The sequence below is a fragment of the Callorhinchus milii genome, unplaced genomic scaffold, assembly GCF_018977255.1.
Source record: "Callorhinchus milii isolate IMCB2004 unplaced genomic scaffold, IMCB_Cmil_1.0 Scaffold22, whole genome shotgun sequence".
NCBI lineage: Eukaryota > Metazoa > Chordata > Chondrichthyes > Chimaeriformes > Callorhinchidae > Callorhinchus > Callorhinchus milii.
The window spans coordinates 3,161,046-3,177,396 of record NW_024704763.1 but is presented as its reverse complement, the minus strand read 5'-3'; the positions used below and the strand labels follow the sequence as shown (position 1 = coordinate 3,177,396).

At 38.1% G+C, this 16,351-nt stretch overlaps 1 protein-coding gene across 1 annotated transcript in view; it reads left to right on the top strand.

The window, feature by feature from the left end:
- The first annotated feature begins 1 nt into the window (after position 1).
- Positions 2-16,351, top strand: part of LOC103188285 (S-phase cyclin A-associated protein in the ER) — a 113,137-nt gene continuing 96,787 nt past the window's right edge. Inside the window, exons 1-4 of the mRNA XM_042343057.1 lie at positions 2-59; positions 13,030-13,130; positions 13,583-13,714; positions 15,170-15,333. Coding sequence (XP_042198991.1) covers positions 13,039-13,130; positions 13,583-13,714; positions 15,170-15,333 — 388 coding nt within the window. The 5' untranslated portion in view covers positions 2-59; positions 13,030-13,038. The remainder of the gene's footprint in view (positions 60-13,029; positions 13,131-13,582; positions 13,715-15,169; positions 15,334-16,351) is intronic.

The window sequence follows — 16,351 nt, the reverse complement described above, 5'->3', positions numbered from 1 at the left end:
GGGCAGTGGATGAAATATATGTCACCTGTGAGTCGGATCAGAGTGTGGTGGAATGTAAGGTACAGTATCTCATTCTATGCAGCCGAGATGAACTTGCTGAATTTTGAGATGTTTCACTGGTGCCCAGATATTTGTTCTTTCAAAACAAATAAACTTTTGAGGAAACTTTGATATGGAGTTAATAATGGAATGGAGAAGTAACTATTCTAATTGAGGCCAACAAATAAATTATGAATATGCTTTGTTACTCAAGCCGAAGCAATATGAAGCTTTTATTTGACTGATGCTGGCAAACAACATCTTGTATATTATATAATGATATGTGCTGGCAGAATGTTACAAGGCAGTAATTAATTGAGTGCTTCAGGTGATGTCATAAGTTATGAAAGTAAGCAAAAACCCTGAGCCTTAACTCCCTGCCAGATGTTTATTTTGTTTTTGGATTTTTGGGGGGTCTTTGTGCAATGCAAGCACTGCTTGAAGTAACAAAAGACATATAAATTGTAGAGCCAGTTGCTTGGCTCTCCTGATGACCTTGTGGGTAAAGGCACTGACAGTTGCACTGCACAATCAAGATCCTGCTAGAAAGGTAGGTATGTGTGTTGTTAGGTGAGTTCAGGATTAGTTTTGTTATGATTGTCACTTGTGGAATCTTGCCCCAATAGGGAAAAAAAATCAGTCAAATGCCTGAAGGAGATGAGAAACAAAGAACATTGGCAGAGAAAATAAATAAAATGGAGAGCCAACTATGGGACCAACTCTTTTAAAACAGTCCCGTAAAAACCTCTGACCTTTTTTGAAAGGGAACAACTCTTTAAAAATAGTCCTGTAAAACCTCTGAGCTACAAAATGGACTGTTTTTGAACATAAGCCAAATCAATATATATGGCCTGCATTTATAATGCAGCAGTGTGAGTCAATACTTTGCTGAAACTACCTCTTGAAAATGGTCTTCATGATCATGCTGTCTCTAAAAAGTGCAGTATAAAGTAGGCATAATCCAGATGTAGGACATGAAGGAATGAGTTATGCATCATGTGATTTCCCCAATCTGATCTGTAACCACTTAAATTCCTATTACAACTCTGGACACACCCTGAGCTGGTGAATGGGTATCTGAACTGGTACCTTTTCATATTTAACACAGATATATTAGCTATTGAATTCTGTTAGTAATATTGAATATTAGTCATATTGAATTCTGTAATGTTTTATTCCATAGCCAAGAGGTGAATGATTATTCTTCATTCCACCTGTAACATAGGATGGTATTGCATGATCATTTAGCCTTTTTTTCACTTTCCAGGCTGATTTAGATTTGTACTTTTCTCTTAATTGTAAGTCGCTGCTATATGTGGAAATACTGCTGATTGTGCTGATCCACCGGTAGATGGCAGTATTGAGGCTCTGGTTCTTTGAGATTCTCTTTGCTGCTTAACATCTGTATTAAGCTTTTAACCAATCTGAGGAAGTGATTTATTGGAACATTCTGTGGCCTCTGCTGATAAAAGTCAGATTAATAACTTATGTTGTTTCAAAGATTGCATCGTGGCAAGTTACTCAGAGGTGCTTTTGATAACCCGGTTATCTTCATAGACTATTTGAGGTCTCTGTTCTAATTTCACTTTATTCCAAATTGCCAATGAAAAATATTTGCCAGCCAAAGCTATGCCCTGTGCCTGTCACTGAGTAATTAAACTGTGTAGGTAATGTGCTGCAATAAATACAATCAAGTTGTAATTATGACTGTAAACTATGTTTGTGTAATAGGTTCAGGGCTATGAAGAGCAAGTTTAGGAAAGACAAGTTTAGAGAAATTTGTTTTACACAAAGGGTATTTGATAATTGGAAATTGGTTAGCAGGAAGGGTGGTGGAAATCAGGATACTCAGCTTACTTAAGAACAAACTTGATGCAGCATTGGTTGGATTGGATGGAAGTTTGGAAGGCTGTCAGTTTGGTTTTATGGCTGGATCAGAAGCTTATGGGTTCATATCCCACACTGAAACTTGAACTCAACCACTCTAGTGAGGTACATGGAGAAGAGTCCCAAGTCAGGACTTGAAACTCCATTGCAATGTTAGCTGTGTGCTGCATTGTGGTGGTGTCAGCCTTCGGATGAGTCATTGAACCAATGTCCTGTCTGTCTGTTCAGGTGGGTGTTAAAGATCCCATGGCACTATTCGAAAAGAGAAGGGAGTTTCTCCTGGTGTTTTGGCCAACAATCTCCCAAATAAAATTGATCATTCACTTTTCTGTGAATTGGCTGCTGAATCTGCACACAAAATACCCAAGTTACGTCACTTTACAGTCTATCTTTTCAAGCGCTTTGACGCATCTTGATAATGTAATAAGGCACTATATCAAATGCTATTATTATTATTAGAGCTGAACTGTTGGTGGTGACATCTTTGGGATGAGATATTAAACCAAGATCCATGACACTATTTGAAAAATAAAGTCAGTTTCTCTTGGTGTCCTTGCCAACAATAAAATTAGTTATTCACCTCATGGCTGTTTGTGTGAAAATGGATACTGTGTTTGCCTATATGAGAAAAAGCCTCTTGGCAATAGTTACAGTAAAGTGCTTTGCGATGTTTTGCCATGGAAAATGCTATAAAAGTACAAGTTCCTTTCTTAACTTTTCATCTTTTCCATGTTGGGATCGGCCAGATTGACTGGCTGTAATAGTCTCTTCTAGTCCTGAGGATTCTTTGATGCTGGCAAGGGAGGGGGTGTTGCAGCAGACAGTGATAAATTATATGACTTGATAGAGGTAATTTGGGGATTCATTCTTTTGACAGGCAGAGGGACATATGACAGTTTCCCAGAGAATGACTCCTGGGAGTGATTGCGAGGAAATAATCTAATTAAGAGATGCAGATGAATCTTAAATCTTGAGTGGGTATAATCCAAATAAATCTGTTATTTTTATTATATATACTGGTTTAATTTTATGGGATGTCTTTATTCAGTTTGGGGGAATGTTGAGCATGCAGCAGCTGTTATTGTATATGTTGATGCTTGGTGTTTAATGCCATTTATCCATGATAAACAGGCTGAAAGAACAAAGATTGTGACATTTTTGCAATGTACTGAAAAACAACTTGTGGTTCCTTAAAAGGATGTTCTGCGGTCACCGTATTTTTCTGTTAACATGGATTACCATATTTTGTGTGCAATGTCCCTGTTTCAGTCTGTTTTTCTTCAAGGGTAATGTGAGCAATAAAATTAAGGTTTGTTCTGCCTACGCCATAACTGTAGAATTGATAGCAGACACGTGGAACCAAAAAAGACCATTTGTCCCATCAAACTTGCACCTTCCACAGTCTGCAAAATCTTCCCTTGCAAAATCTTCACTATTTATGGATGTCTACATCTACTTTATCTCCTGGAGATAGATCTACAAAGATGTCCTGTCTAAAAGGCAATTGAGCAAAAAGCTCCAGAATATAATCCTGTCTGTGGGAGTGAAGTGGCATTATTCAATTTGACTTTCTCTGTAGCACAGACCCTAAATATAAGTATCTTAGCATAAGAAGATCTTAAGAAAATGAAACCAAGTTGAATCCAATCATACCTTATTCTGTAGTAAGACAAACTCAATTACTTCCGATTTTGGTCAATTGAAAAATATAATTTAACATTACTTTTGTATTTAATTCCCCAAAGCACAAATATGTACATATAGACTTCAATGGTTGCCACCTTTGCCCACAAAATATAGTCACTACGCTTACTACAGTATATCCTGTAAAGTGCTTTGAGACAGCCTCTGGACTTGAAAGGCCCTATATGAAATGCAGGGGATATTTATTTATGTATCAGTTTATCACAATATTATCAAACAATATAAAATTGTACTTAGACATTCACAGAAATTACAGCACAGAATATGCACGAATATACAGAATGTCTTTACAGGATATACTAAAGTTAACCACAACAACAACAAAATTACATTTGTATAGCACCTTTCACCTTGGGAGGACATCTCAAGGTGCTGGACAATTGGTGTTTCGGACCTGTGCTGGAGGTTGGGATCAGGGAGGGTGGTGGTCAGAGGGGGGGGAAGGAGGGTGACCGAAGGCATGGTCTCCACCTCACACAAAGCTGTGGCAAAGCATTCTATGTTGCAAGAGTCACCTGTAAAACCTTTCTTGAATTTTTATGCTTTATATCCGCAAATTATTGAGAATTCGGAAAAACATATACTTAAAGTAGTTATAATTCCACACAGCCACATTCAGTATAATTTTTATTACACAATATTATACATATTTTGCAACATTTATAAGTACAGCTTAATCTAGAGCAAAAACAGAGAATACAGAAGATCATTCAACTCAATTATTGTTTGTGACATCTTTGTATGCATAAGGACTTATCCATCCAGTGAAATAGTTTGCCAAAAAGTTTACTCTTCCTTAAAGCTTTCCTACCACACAGTGACAAAACAGCTTCCAAAGGGACAGCATAATGTTAGTAGCTGTACCATCTTTCTCATTAGAGAGCCATTTCCCTCTGGGTTTTACTGTCAGGTTTCAGATAATGTACAGTATGTGTCATGTCATGTGAATGTCACCTAGACCCCAGGGAATGATTTAAATCGTATTTGCTCAGCTACATTCAAAGGGGATTGCAAAATTCATAATAAAAAAAAGCTAAACCTGCTCCTTGCTGACCAGTTCAACCTTGTGAATGATCTGTTGGAATTGTAAACCTCATGTTTTTAAAGTTATCCCTGCCATGTTTTGTGCAGCAATTTTTTGGGGGAAACTCCTCTCTTAATGAGGAAATGTACCTTTGTTTAAAATGAAGGGATGATCCTCAGCAGAGGTGAGGGAAAGTTTGTTTTCCGCTGAATTATTTTAGAGGAAAAAAAAGCTGCTCTCAATGAAGCTAATAAAATACCTGATTGTGATTTGAGGGTATTTAACTTTTAAGTATAATAAATGATTCTAGTCTTGCAGAGATCACTGATGAAACCACATTGAAATACCGAGGTCAATTTGCAGTAAGTAATTCTTAGTGCCTTTAACTTATTTAAGGATGCTTTAAGCAACACCAATAGGTGGTGCTCCTCTCCAGGTAAGTGGTTTGTTCCTCTCAGAGTAACCAGCCCCACCATTTTATTATACTCTTCGCATTTGATATAGCACCTTTCACATTGGATGGACATCTCAAAGCGCTTCACAGGACACACTGTTAAGTGGATTGACTGTATATTTATGGGTGAACGTGACAGCTAGTTTGCATATAAAAATGTCCAACAAACAGCCATGAAGTGAGTGACCATTTTTATTTGGGGGGCCAGTGTTTTATTGTAGACCAGGACATTTTAGTATGAACTTGAGGCAAGTGATTTTATTTTGCAAACTTTTGGCACCACTTTGAGCTTTAGGCATTATTTGTTCAACATTGCTTTCTCAGGGTTGATTTGATTGATGTGCCTAGGAGGGTAGAAATTTGCCCTCTCCTAAACTCAAAAATTAACTTTGTGATCGACTCAGGAGGCTTTAAAAGTAAGAACACTTTAAGGAATTGTGTAAATTTTACCTCACAATTTGTAGTCTTTGAAGCATTGGAGAGGAATCAGCAAAGAGCAACTAAGACTTGCAGCTCTAAATTGTGAGCAAAGGCTTTTAGAGCTTAACTAGAAAATGAATGGGAGGAGGGAACAATTGTAGAATAATATCTATTTCAGGTAGCTTTAAACAAACTACCTATTAAAGCTAGTTAACTCAGTCTTTCAGGCTACAATCGGAGGGCATCATATTAAAAATTAAAAATCTGCAAGCAAGACTAGAGATTAAAAGGAAGAAACCTGCTACCTCATTTAAATATTAAAAACTAACACTGGTTTGTGAAGTTCTGCAAATGCACTTAGTTCTGAGAGTCACCTCACTCCCGGCAGTTTTAATTGGAGTAAAGATACCACATTAGCCTGAAAAGTTGGTGCATTGTGACAGATCACTGACTGAAAGCAGGTGTTTCGCTGTCTCTTGAGGATGTTGTAATAGAAATCTTGATATTTATACCATATAAGGTGGAGTACATCATCTTCCAAATTGCTGAAGTTAATCACTGTGCTAAGCTAACGTGATTTTTTTTCACATACAATTGTTGAAATACAAGGAGAAAAAGCAAGAATAAAACTCTTGTGTCGCAACATGTTTCCCAGCTTTAATTTCGGACAGTGGATTGAACTTGATGGTTTACTCGAAACCTTTATCAAGACAAGGAAGCTTTTCCCTGCCCCACCAAAATCAATGGAAGAAGTTAGTTAAAATTCGAACTGAAGCTAAGTATAATTGTAGTCCTGATGTGTGAGGTAATGCTTGATTACGTTAGTTTGGATTAAATATTAAACTTGAATTGTTGGTTGTATGTCTCCTTTGGTTACAGTACTTTAATCGCTTTAACTACAGTGCAATTTGTAGGAAGATTAGTGTTCTGACACTAGCCCCTGGCAAGGTGCACTGCATTTGATGGAGAAGTAACTGACTGTATTGAGTCAATTAGTAGATCCAAATTCTTCCGTTTTCTTAGGGTATGAGTTACTTAGATTACAAGTAGCCAGGCCTTCCAGTAAGGAAATGCTGTGCTTGCAGGAAATGCACCATACTCTGGGTTGTAAACATCAGGAATGTTGATGTTTTTTAATAATAAAAAAAAGTTTTTTTTTCTTGGTTCAAAAAGCCTAGTTTCAGGATTGTGGGGCTTCAAGGTGAAATTTATTTCACGATGATCCACTGGATCATGTGATGTGTGACATTTTGTATAATGTGGAGCTAGTCAGAGAGCAAATAAAACTGGCTATGATACTTACAGAACTCGCTGTGCTCAGAGGAGCATAACTGTGCACATTTCATATCTAATAAGTTCATCTGTCTTTCTGTAAAATAAACTAAATTCATTGCAGATGCCCATATATGGTGATTGCCTTCACGAGAGCTGTTGGGTATTTCAGGCTGAACAGAACTTGAGCTATTATGCTGTCTGTCTAAGAGTGCATTGGAAAATGGGCTCAAATTCCCCCTATGGTTTTGTGTTATTTTATAATAAAACAAAGCAAAATTAAAAGGGAAAACAATTTAATAATGAACAATCATTTAACAATGAAATGCTGATAAACCATAGTACTCTTGCTTTGGATGAGGATGATTAAGAATCTCTGGGTGGCTTTTACTCCGGTTTGCATGGCACTTGTAAATTATCAGTACTTGGCTTGTGGAGAATGATAAAATAAGCTGTTGTCTCGCACACAGTGCTTTTCGTCTTACCATTTTTACCAATAAATGCACAAGAAGGTACACATGCATGTGCTGTGAGACTATGAGTTTTGAGATCTCATGGCCAACGACAGTGTTTGTTACTCATTTTGTGTTTGTTAAACAAAAATGCAATTTCACCACATCTGGATTCTAAAATCACCTAGTGGCTAACTTGTTGGACAACACTCTCCTGGACTGTTAGGGAGAAATTCCACCCAAGGTTAGATTTATTCTTATTTACATTACATTTGGAGCGTCCAGAGATTTGTCAAATTATTGAATTCAGACTTAACTTTAAAGTCTGTTTTCTGTAGTTCATTAAAAAAACCACAAAAAATGCATTAAAAATTAAGACTATTTGAGAATTTTTTAAATTCTGGTTGTTCACAAATGCTAAGTAAATCGAATAGATCTAGACCTTGGTGGAATTCTCCTTATTTGAACATCTCATCTGAAAGATGGAACCTTCAACAGGGCAGAACTGCACTGGGAGTGCCAGTATAAATTCTAAGCCTAAGTATGAACATAGGGCTCGAATCCACACTTCCTTCTGACCCAGAGCCTAGAGAGCTACCAGCTGATTTCAAGTTGAAAATTAAAATCTTATATAAATAGTGAAGAGGGCAGTGTGAAAGCAGCTCATCTGTATCCATTGCAGGCTGAAAGCTGCTGAACATCCGGACAGAATTAAGCTGTTGTCATTTGCTGATTGCTCTTTGTGACTAATTTGAGAGAGAAGAAATATATAAACTGCTTCAAATCACATTGTCTCTTCTATTGGGAGTTGCAGCTTCTAGCTGTTGTGTTCACAAAACAGTAAAAGGAAGTTGGGTGGTTATTATAGTATGCTGGGATGGAATAATGATCCTTTGTGTTTTTGTTTTATTTGTTTGATACACGGTGATTTTACTTTTTAATAGAAGATGGTCTGTATAATTATTGATTTATGGTGTAATTCTGTCATTCCATGTAATGTTGTACGTTTAGTTGACGTGCCAAAGGCTCTGGTGCCTGGTTGTGGTTGAAAGCGTAGATGGGAGGATTGCGGTTAGAATGTAGACAGCAAAGTGTGTAAGAGGATCATCCCTTTTGTACATTTTGCCTCCCAGCTCTGGACAGTGCCTTAGGCTGTAGGGAAGCAGCTTTTCCTAATGGCTCAAAATTCACGTATTTAAAACCACAAAATGGATCTCCTGAGGCCCAGTTTGATGCTCGCAGCTAATGGAACCAATGGTGAGTGAGAATGACAACCTTCGGGAAGTCGTCGCTGTTTTTTCCACGTGACCTAGTTACCCCCAAGGTTTTATAAATCGATCAACACTATGAGGAACATTTGATATCAACCAGATCATTGTGTCTTTGGTAGTTCTTTCTATCTTTGGACGCTCCATCTGGGCAAAGACCAACAGCGAATGATGAGCACTGGTGTTCCAATTACACTTTTGTTTACTTGCTGTCCCCCCAATGAATCAGTCTGAACTTGTAAAGTTAGGCATCAATGAAACGAACAGACATGCAAGCCTTAAAACTATTTAGACAAAGACATAGTGGAAAGTTGACATAGTGGAAAATACACATCTGTATAGAATTCATGGAATAGTGTATTAAGCACTCTCTGTAAGAGTATAAGAAAACAAACATTAAAATTCTTCATTGATTTTTTTGGTTTGTAGAGTACACCTTACGATTGTTTATTAGCTATCTAAATTACCAGATGTGTGACAGAGAGTTGCTGTCCACCACTTATTTTAAAAAGTTATTTTCCCCCACTTGAACAAATTTTAAAACGATTAGTTTTAAATGATTTTTTCCTTTGGCTATAGTGGCAAGATATTGAGGGCTCAAGCCTCTGTATGGATAACTGGGCACAACTAGTCCTAGTTGCCTGGGACCTGTTGGAATGTAACTTGCTCAGTTAAAACTGCTTATTTGCATTCGCAGCACACAATTAAACCACTGCCTTGTGCATCATGACCAGCCTCTTCTCTTATTTCACAGCTAGACACCTCTGGTGATGATGTGACACCCTCCTAAGGAAGCTATTGTTCTATATGTCATTATCTACTGGCAATTATTTACACATAAGGGGAAACCTTTGAAGACAACTGGTTTTAGTTAACTATCTCAAAAAAATATTTTTAAAATATGTATATACATTATAAATTACTGTAGATTATTGTTTTGCCTTTTGAAAAATTTTTGTTGCAGAGAAAGCAATTCATTATTACATGCTTCTACTCCTGAGTATGAAGGGAGCCATACCTGCATCTCGTGCTGCACCACCTCATGGGAATCTTAGTATGTGCTAATTGTTCTGTACTTTGTTTTAATGAATGAAGCTGTTGTTTCTCTTCACGTCGCAGTTCATTTCCAAAGAAAAGAAACGCTCACTTTTCTATGCCACAGATTGTTCTAGTGGATGATAATTTCGCTGAATGTTGCTTTTCAGTGTGGCTTCTGTATGGCAGGCTTGACCTTCAGAAAATAAATCCCCCTTCATACATAAAAAAATCTGTTTCACAATCCACTGGAGTTTATTTTTTGCATGAGCTTTGCTCTTACCCACAGCTCAGCCCATAAAGGTTCCTTTCTTGTCAGCGCTTTCTCATGCAGCAGAACGTTTCACTGTTTCAGCACCACAGGGTATATCTTCTACAGAGGCTGCTGTAGGTGAGGCAGAGAGAGGTATTGATGTCCGGGACCCTTGGGTCTTGTGCGCTGGTATTGTATGTCAGCAGGACAAAAGGTTGGCGCCAACTGTCCTGCTCTGTGCGCCAGTAACTAGAATTAATTACAAACCAATCGAATCCGTTGCAGCCAATTGGTAAACTAATTGGTAATTTTAGCTGTACATCTATACTTTGTTATCGGCCTGTCTGCAACGGTGTTTTCAGAGCCACTTTTGTTCTCCTCTATCCTGCCTGACAAAATGGCCTTCATCACTGTGAGCGAAAGAGATGCGGACCACTGAGCCCGGGGGCCTCTCCAGCTGCTTGTCTTGTTTGTGTTCCGGTGTGCGCGGAACAAGCCTCAGGTTACGGGTGCTTGGAGTTGCCTGTGATCAGAGCAGATAACAGTATTAAAGCACTGCCAGCTCTGGTTTAGATGCAGGTCTAATCAGCGTGCCTTTGTATCCACTTATTTCAGTGTTGCAGAGTAATTTGCAGGACCGGAAGAAAAACACTGCTGTCCATCTCTGTGATCTAACTTTAAAAGTAAATGAATAGGNAAAAAAACCCTACACTATCTTGCCCATTATTTGGCAAGTAGCTATTTAATACAATCTGCCTGCACTCCCTCTTTGGGCCTTATATCCCACAAAGTCACCACTCTGTAAAAGAATTATATCTGTTCACAAGATTGTTTCAGGGAATAGTTTTATCATCCAGTATTCCAGGAAAATAAAACAACAAGATAACATTTGTATAGCGCCTTTCCGTCGGGAGGACATCCCAAGGCGTATCAATAAAACCTGCCCAGCACTATTGGTATTCTTAATTTTAAAACCTGCAAAATAAATTATTTTATAGAGTGGGGGAGTAGAGAAAAATCACATTTTAGCTTACCTTCCAATAGATGTTGCTGTCTTCACAATCTGGTTACGCCTAGAAGCTAGAAAGGATGGGTTTTAGAGGAAATTGAGGCTGAGAAAAGGAATAATGTCTTTCTGTACAACAGCTCTTGTTAACTTGAGGAAATGTATTTATGTTTGACGAAGAGGAATATTATAGGGTATAGGGAGTGCGATGTGTAGGAGGGTGGGATTAGAAGAGGCAACTCATTTTAATAAAACCTTCAGTGCAGAATTAATGGATTGCTTCTGTGTTGCAATATTCTGTGTTTCATCTCCTCCCCAATGCACAGTAACCATTTGAAATGCTACCCACCGTATCAATAAACATGGTTTATGAATATTCTAATTTTTCCTAAATGTTGCACTACCCAAATATGTTACAGTCAGGCTTTTTGTCCTATTGGAGGGAACGAGCACTTAGCAGGACGTTTGCATATATTGATATGTTGCTCAGGTTATGTTTTTGTTACAAGATATAGAAATTCTTTTCACTTTTGGCAGCTATTACAATTTGTCAACATCGGCCACCATAGAGCCTTTCACTGAACGTTTTCTGTACCTGAAGTGGAAAATGCTGTTATTGATAACTTTACTGCCTGTTATAGAATTATCAATAACTACTTTGAAAAAATCCATATCAAATTGTCTCTTGCTTTGATTAATATTTAATTTAATATTTATATTATTGGTTTTCTTTGTGTGTCTGTGGTTGTGTTACATTGTGTACATGTCTGTGTGTGCTTGCTTTGCCTTGCGTTTGTGTATGAAAATTGGCTGGTCATTTACAAAGATAAAGATGATTTGTTTTGGCTTGCGTTCAACTTGCTGAAGCTGACGTAGTTTGCAGCCACCGTGTTTATCAGCGCTGTAGTTTTGCGTTGAGAGAGGTGCTGGCTTTACACTAGAAATACAGAGCAAATCCAGATGGCCTTAACAGGAGCCGTCATTCACTGATTGTAAACTCAATGCAGGTTGGTATCAAAACTAAACATACAGTAGGGCACTTATTAGGGATTGCTACTTAAAATAAAGCTGGATAATACGCTATCTTTTTATTATGTTCATTTAGATTAGTTGATATTTCTTTTTCTTCTTCCCCTTTCCCTCTCATTCCTTTACTCTTTTTTTCCCCCCAGGAATGCCATTACATTAGAATACATTAGAATACATTAGAATACATTAGAATATACAGAGCAGAAACAGGCCATTCGGCCCAACTGGTCTATGCCGGTGTTTATGCTCCAAGAGAGCCTCCTCCTGCCCTTCCTCAACTAAGCCTTCAAGCATAACCTTCTATTCCTTTCTCCCTCATGTACCTATCTAGCTTTCCCTTAAATCCATCTATGCTATTTGCCTCAACAATTCCCTGTGATGTTCCACATTCCCACTACTCTCTGTAAAGAAATTTCTTCTAACTTCCCTATTTGATCTATTTGTGACTATTTTATATTGATGACCCCTGGTTTTGGTCTCCCCTACAAGTGGAAACATCTTCTCTATGTGTACCCAATCAAAACCATTCATCATTTTATTTTTCTTTATTTTTTATTATCTTTTATTTTTCAGGATGTATGTGACTTCCTTATATCTTCTACCAAAATATACCACCTCAAACTTTTCTACATTGCCTCAAACTTTTCTACATTTTGTTCTACACTTTTGTTCATCAATTGAATCCCTGTCCAAATTATAATAAAATAATAATCCTTGCATTTGAAATAGCACTTTTCACATATTTTAGATGTCTCAAAGCGCTTCACAGAATAATAATATGTGCATTTGATATAGCACCTTATCACATCTTCTAGACGTCTCAAAGCGCTTCACAGAATATACTGTAAAGGGAATTGACCATATATTTGTGAGCGTAATGCGGCACCTAATTGCACACAGCAGAGTCCCGCAAACAGTCGTGGATTGAAGTCACCGATTTATTATTTTTTTCTTGAGGGATTATTAACAGGCGTGTGGAGTAAGGACACTTGCCTAAAGTTTCGCCCTGCCAGGAATCAAACCCAGATCTCTCACTTGCGAGGCGAGTGTTCTAACTGCTGAGCTACAAGTGTCCACAAAAAAAATTAAAAAAGGATTTCATGTTATGAGCTTTGATTTCATATTTGAGCATGGTGGAGGGAACTACAAGCAGTTCAACTGCTAACCTGTCTGCTTGTTTTTTCAGGAGGTGCTGATGATGCTGGATAACTATGTTCGAGATTTCAAAGCGTTAATAGATTGGCTGCAGCTGCAAGAAAAGCTGGAGAAGACAGATGCACAGAACAGGTAGCAAATGATAATGTGTGCATACTGGATGTTTCAGAGAACAGGATATTTTCTTGAGGCTTCATTCTGAATTGATGCTTAAACAAAGCAAAGTTTACAAACAAGTTTGGATAGCACTGAAGAAATCTGCACCTCAGTCTTTTAATCTGTTTAAAAAAACATAGGAAAACAAATTAGATGGGAAATAAAATTAAAATAGTCTAAAATAGGCAAATAATATTTATCACCAATTTCAGATATTGGGCTATCATGACTATAGTTTAATTTGCTCTTGATTTATGTGCGAGTCAGTAATGTTATATAATCTGTCTAGCCCATAGATGGGATGGAGGAATATGTGATCCTCATAAATATTGCATCAACAAATTCACTTAATGAGATTTTTAAAAGAAATGAAATTGTACATGTAATTCGTGCTCCATGACTTAACATTTGACAACTATTTGTTGCAGACCCACATCTCTGGCATGGGAAGTGAGGAAAATGTCTCCAGGGCGACATGTCATGCCAAGTCCACCTACAGATCGAATTGGCCCCACATCAAGTGCTCGAAGGAGTTTGAACTTTGTGGCTTCTAATACCATGTAAGGATTGATTCTAATTAAAGAATTGATTCTAATTAAAGCATTGCTTAAATCATTTGGCAAGTTAACTGAAGAAAATATTTGTGTGGTCATGGTTAGATATTTGCCAGCAGCATCTTGCAAAACTGGTAATTGAAACACATTAGATCTACCAGGTTTTTGCCAATGAAGAGACAAAATTATTGTTGATTGTAATGTGTAATATCCTGCCAAATTGTATGGAAAGTTGTTCAGCAACAGCAATGGTCTACCTCAGTGCTATCAACATAGAAAGGGCCCAGGAAGGAGTAACTATGCCAGAGAGGTGAAGTTTTGTTAGCTAAATAATGTTGGGAAATGATTGATTTTTTTTACCATTTACAAAAAAAGGTAATGGTGGAATACCCCTTCAAAATAGGTGAATCTTTATGACGAGAAATGGAGAGCGTGCTAAATCAAATAGATCACACAAAACAAATTACATGCAAATCTCCTTTCCATTTACCCACTCAAAATGTAAAATGCAATTTATTATACAGGGCAAACACCAGATTCACCTTGCTTTATATTTTAATAAACATTAGCCTTCCAAGTTGTATTAAATGAATCCTATGACAAGATCGAGATTAATATAGGCAGCTTGATCCTTTGTTTAATGTGACTTGCATCGGTTTGCTTCTAATTTATTAAATGCATTGCTACTGAAGGATGTTCGCATCTAATTGTTGTTGAAGACTGTTGAAGAGTTGGTTCAATACTTGCGTTACTGTGTAATGGTAATACCTCAGGAAATGAATATTGATCACCAAAGAGGGAGTGTAAATGTCCAGTGATATTGACATGCACGTTTACATGGAGTTCAAATAGTGGCTCAGTTCAGAGCCTCCTGAACTGGAGCATTACTGAGCTAAAGGTACAAGTGAATGTTTGTATTGGTTACGTTTATTGCTTGCAGCCTTGCTGCATGCGCTGTAAATGAACAGCATTAGAAACAAATTGTTTAACTATAGTTGCTTATCTGCACACTGGATAACCTTACGCCCCCTTATCCACATTGGGACTCAGAAATAGTTAGACTAACTTTGGTGAAAATATTTAGTTTTCGATCAGATATGTGCAAAGTGGAGAGATCTGATCCAGGTAATTGCATAGATAGAGAGAGGCACACAGAGACATTCTTTTCTTGATCAACTTGGGACAATATTGTAACTGCTCTAAATTTATGTTTAAAGGTAATTTACATTTAGTTAGTTGGAAAATGATTTGCATTCTACATGGTGTGTGATGAAATGAAAATTACAATAAGGTCATTGGTTGAAATTCCTTTAATGAGCGTAGTAGTAGTTGATTTTTCACAATGTCTGCTTTTAAAATCAAGGAAATCAATATTCTACCTCTTAATCTCACCTATTTATTGTTGTTGGTGACCAGTTCTGCTTGTGGTTTGAATCTGTGTTGAATTTCTCTTATATTTAGGCCACCTCCTCCTGTTTTGGTAGCTGCTCGTCTTGCCCCAACTGGTGCGAGTTGGGCTGACAAAGTAAAAGCTAATCGGGCAAGCACGGCTTTTACAGGAGTACCAAAACACGCCCGAAATAGCTCCCAGAAGTCTTCTCAGAGGATTGTATCACAGACAATTGGTGAGTTAAAGTTCACGGATACTTTGCACAGTGGTAAAAAGATACAGAAATTGAGATGGACCTGCAAATGGTCATTCTGGATTATGAATTTGTGCCGAGCCGTGTTGCCCACCAGGACGCTCGCAGGGAGTTCCTGGTGTCTGCCATCCACCTAGTGAGGGCTCAAACCTGCACTTGCCGGATGTCAAATGATTAACTAGTGATTATCCTTCTTGGGGGAAGAAGGTAAGTGGGGTCTCCTTGGAGCTAAACTGGCTCCAAGGTGTCCTGTTTGGCAATGGAATGTCAGGTAGGGTGATTGGACTCCAGTAGCTCTCCAACAGCACACTCTGGGGTCTGCATTCTTGGCTCTTGCTAACTTGTGCCTAACATTGTCTGGAATAGTAAGAAGGAACCGCGCCTCCAGGGAGAGAGTGCGCATTCCATTCCAACAGTCTCAAGAATTTCCAGTGTAAGTAAGATGCATGGAATTCTGTTTGGTTTGGATACTCCTGAGCATGGTGATGGGTTTCCGCATGTGTCAAGACACGCGGCTGACCAAAACAAATAACTCCAGTCTCGGTATGGACTCCCAGCATGCAATCGACAAGCACAGAGTCGGACTATCACCCCTCTACAGTTTAAATTTCAAGTCAATACAGAGTTTGTAAATCAAATCCAAATTGTCTATAATCTCTTTTGCGTAGCCAAGGGAATTGCTTTGATAGAAGGGGAGGCATCTTGACCTATTGAACAGATTGACTTTCAGCAGGCAATTAAAACAAGACTAAGGTCTCTGGTTGATACTGCACTTTAAAATATAGCTTCAGAGGTCGAGTCATTTTCTGACTTTCTTTTTAAATTGGTGGAGCCTTAGAATATAAATGGATAGAGTAGACGTAGAAGAGGCAAGTGAAGCAGAGGGGGAACAGGGCAGAATCAGATGTGGACGGAATCCTGGGACGTAGGGGTTGGGTGGGTAGTGGAGTGGGAAGTGAACGCAGCGTTTCTGAGGTTACACTGTAAAAGGCAAAATCTA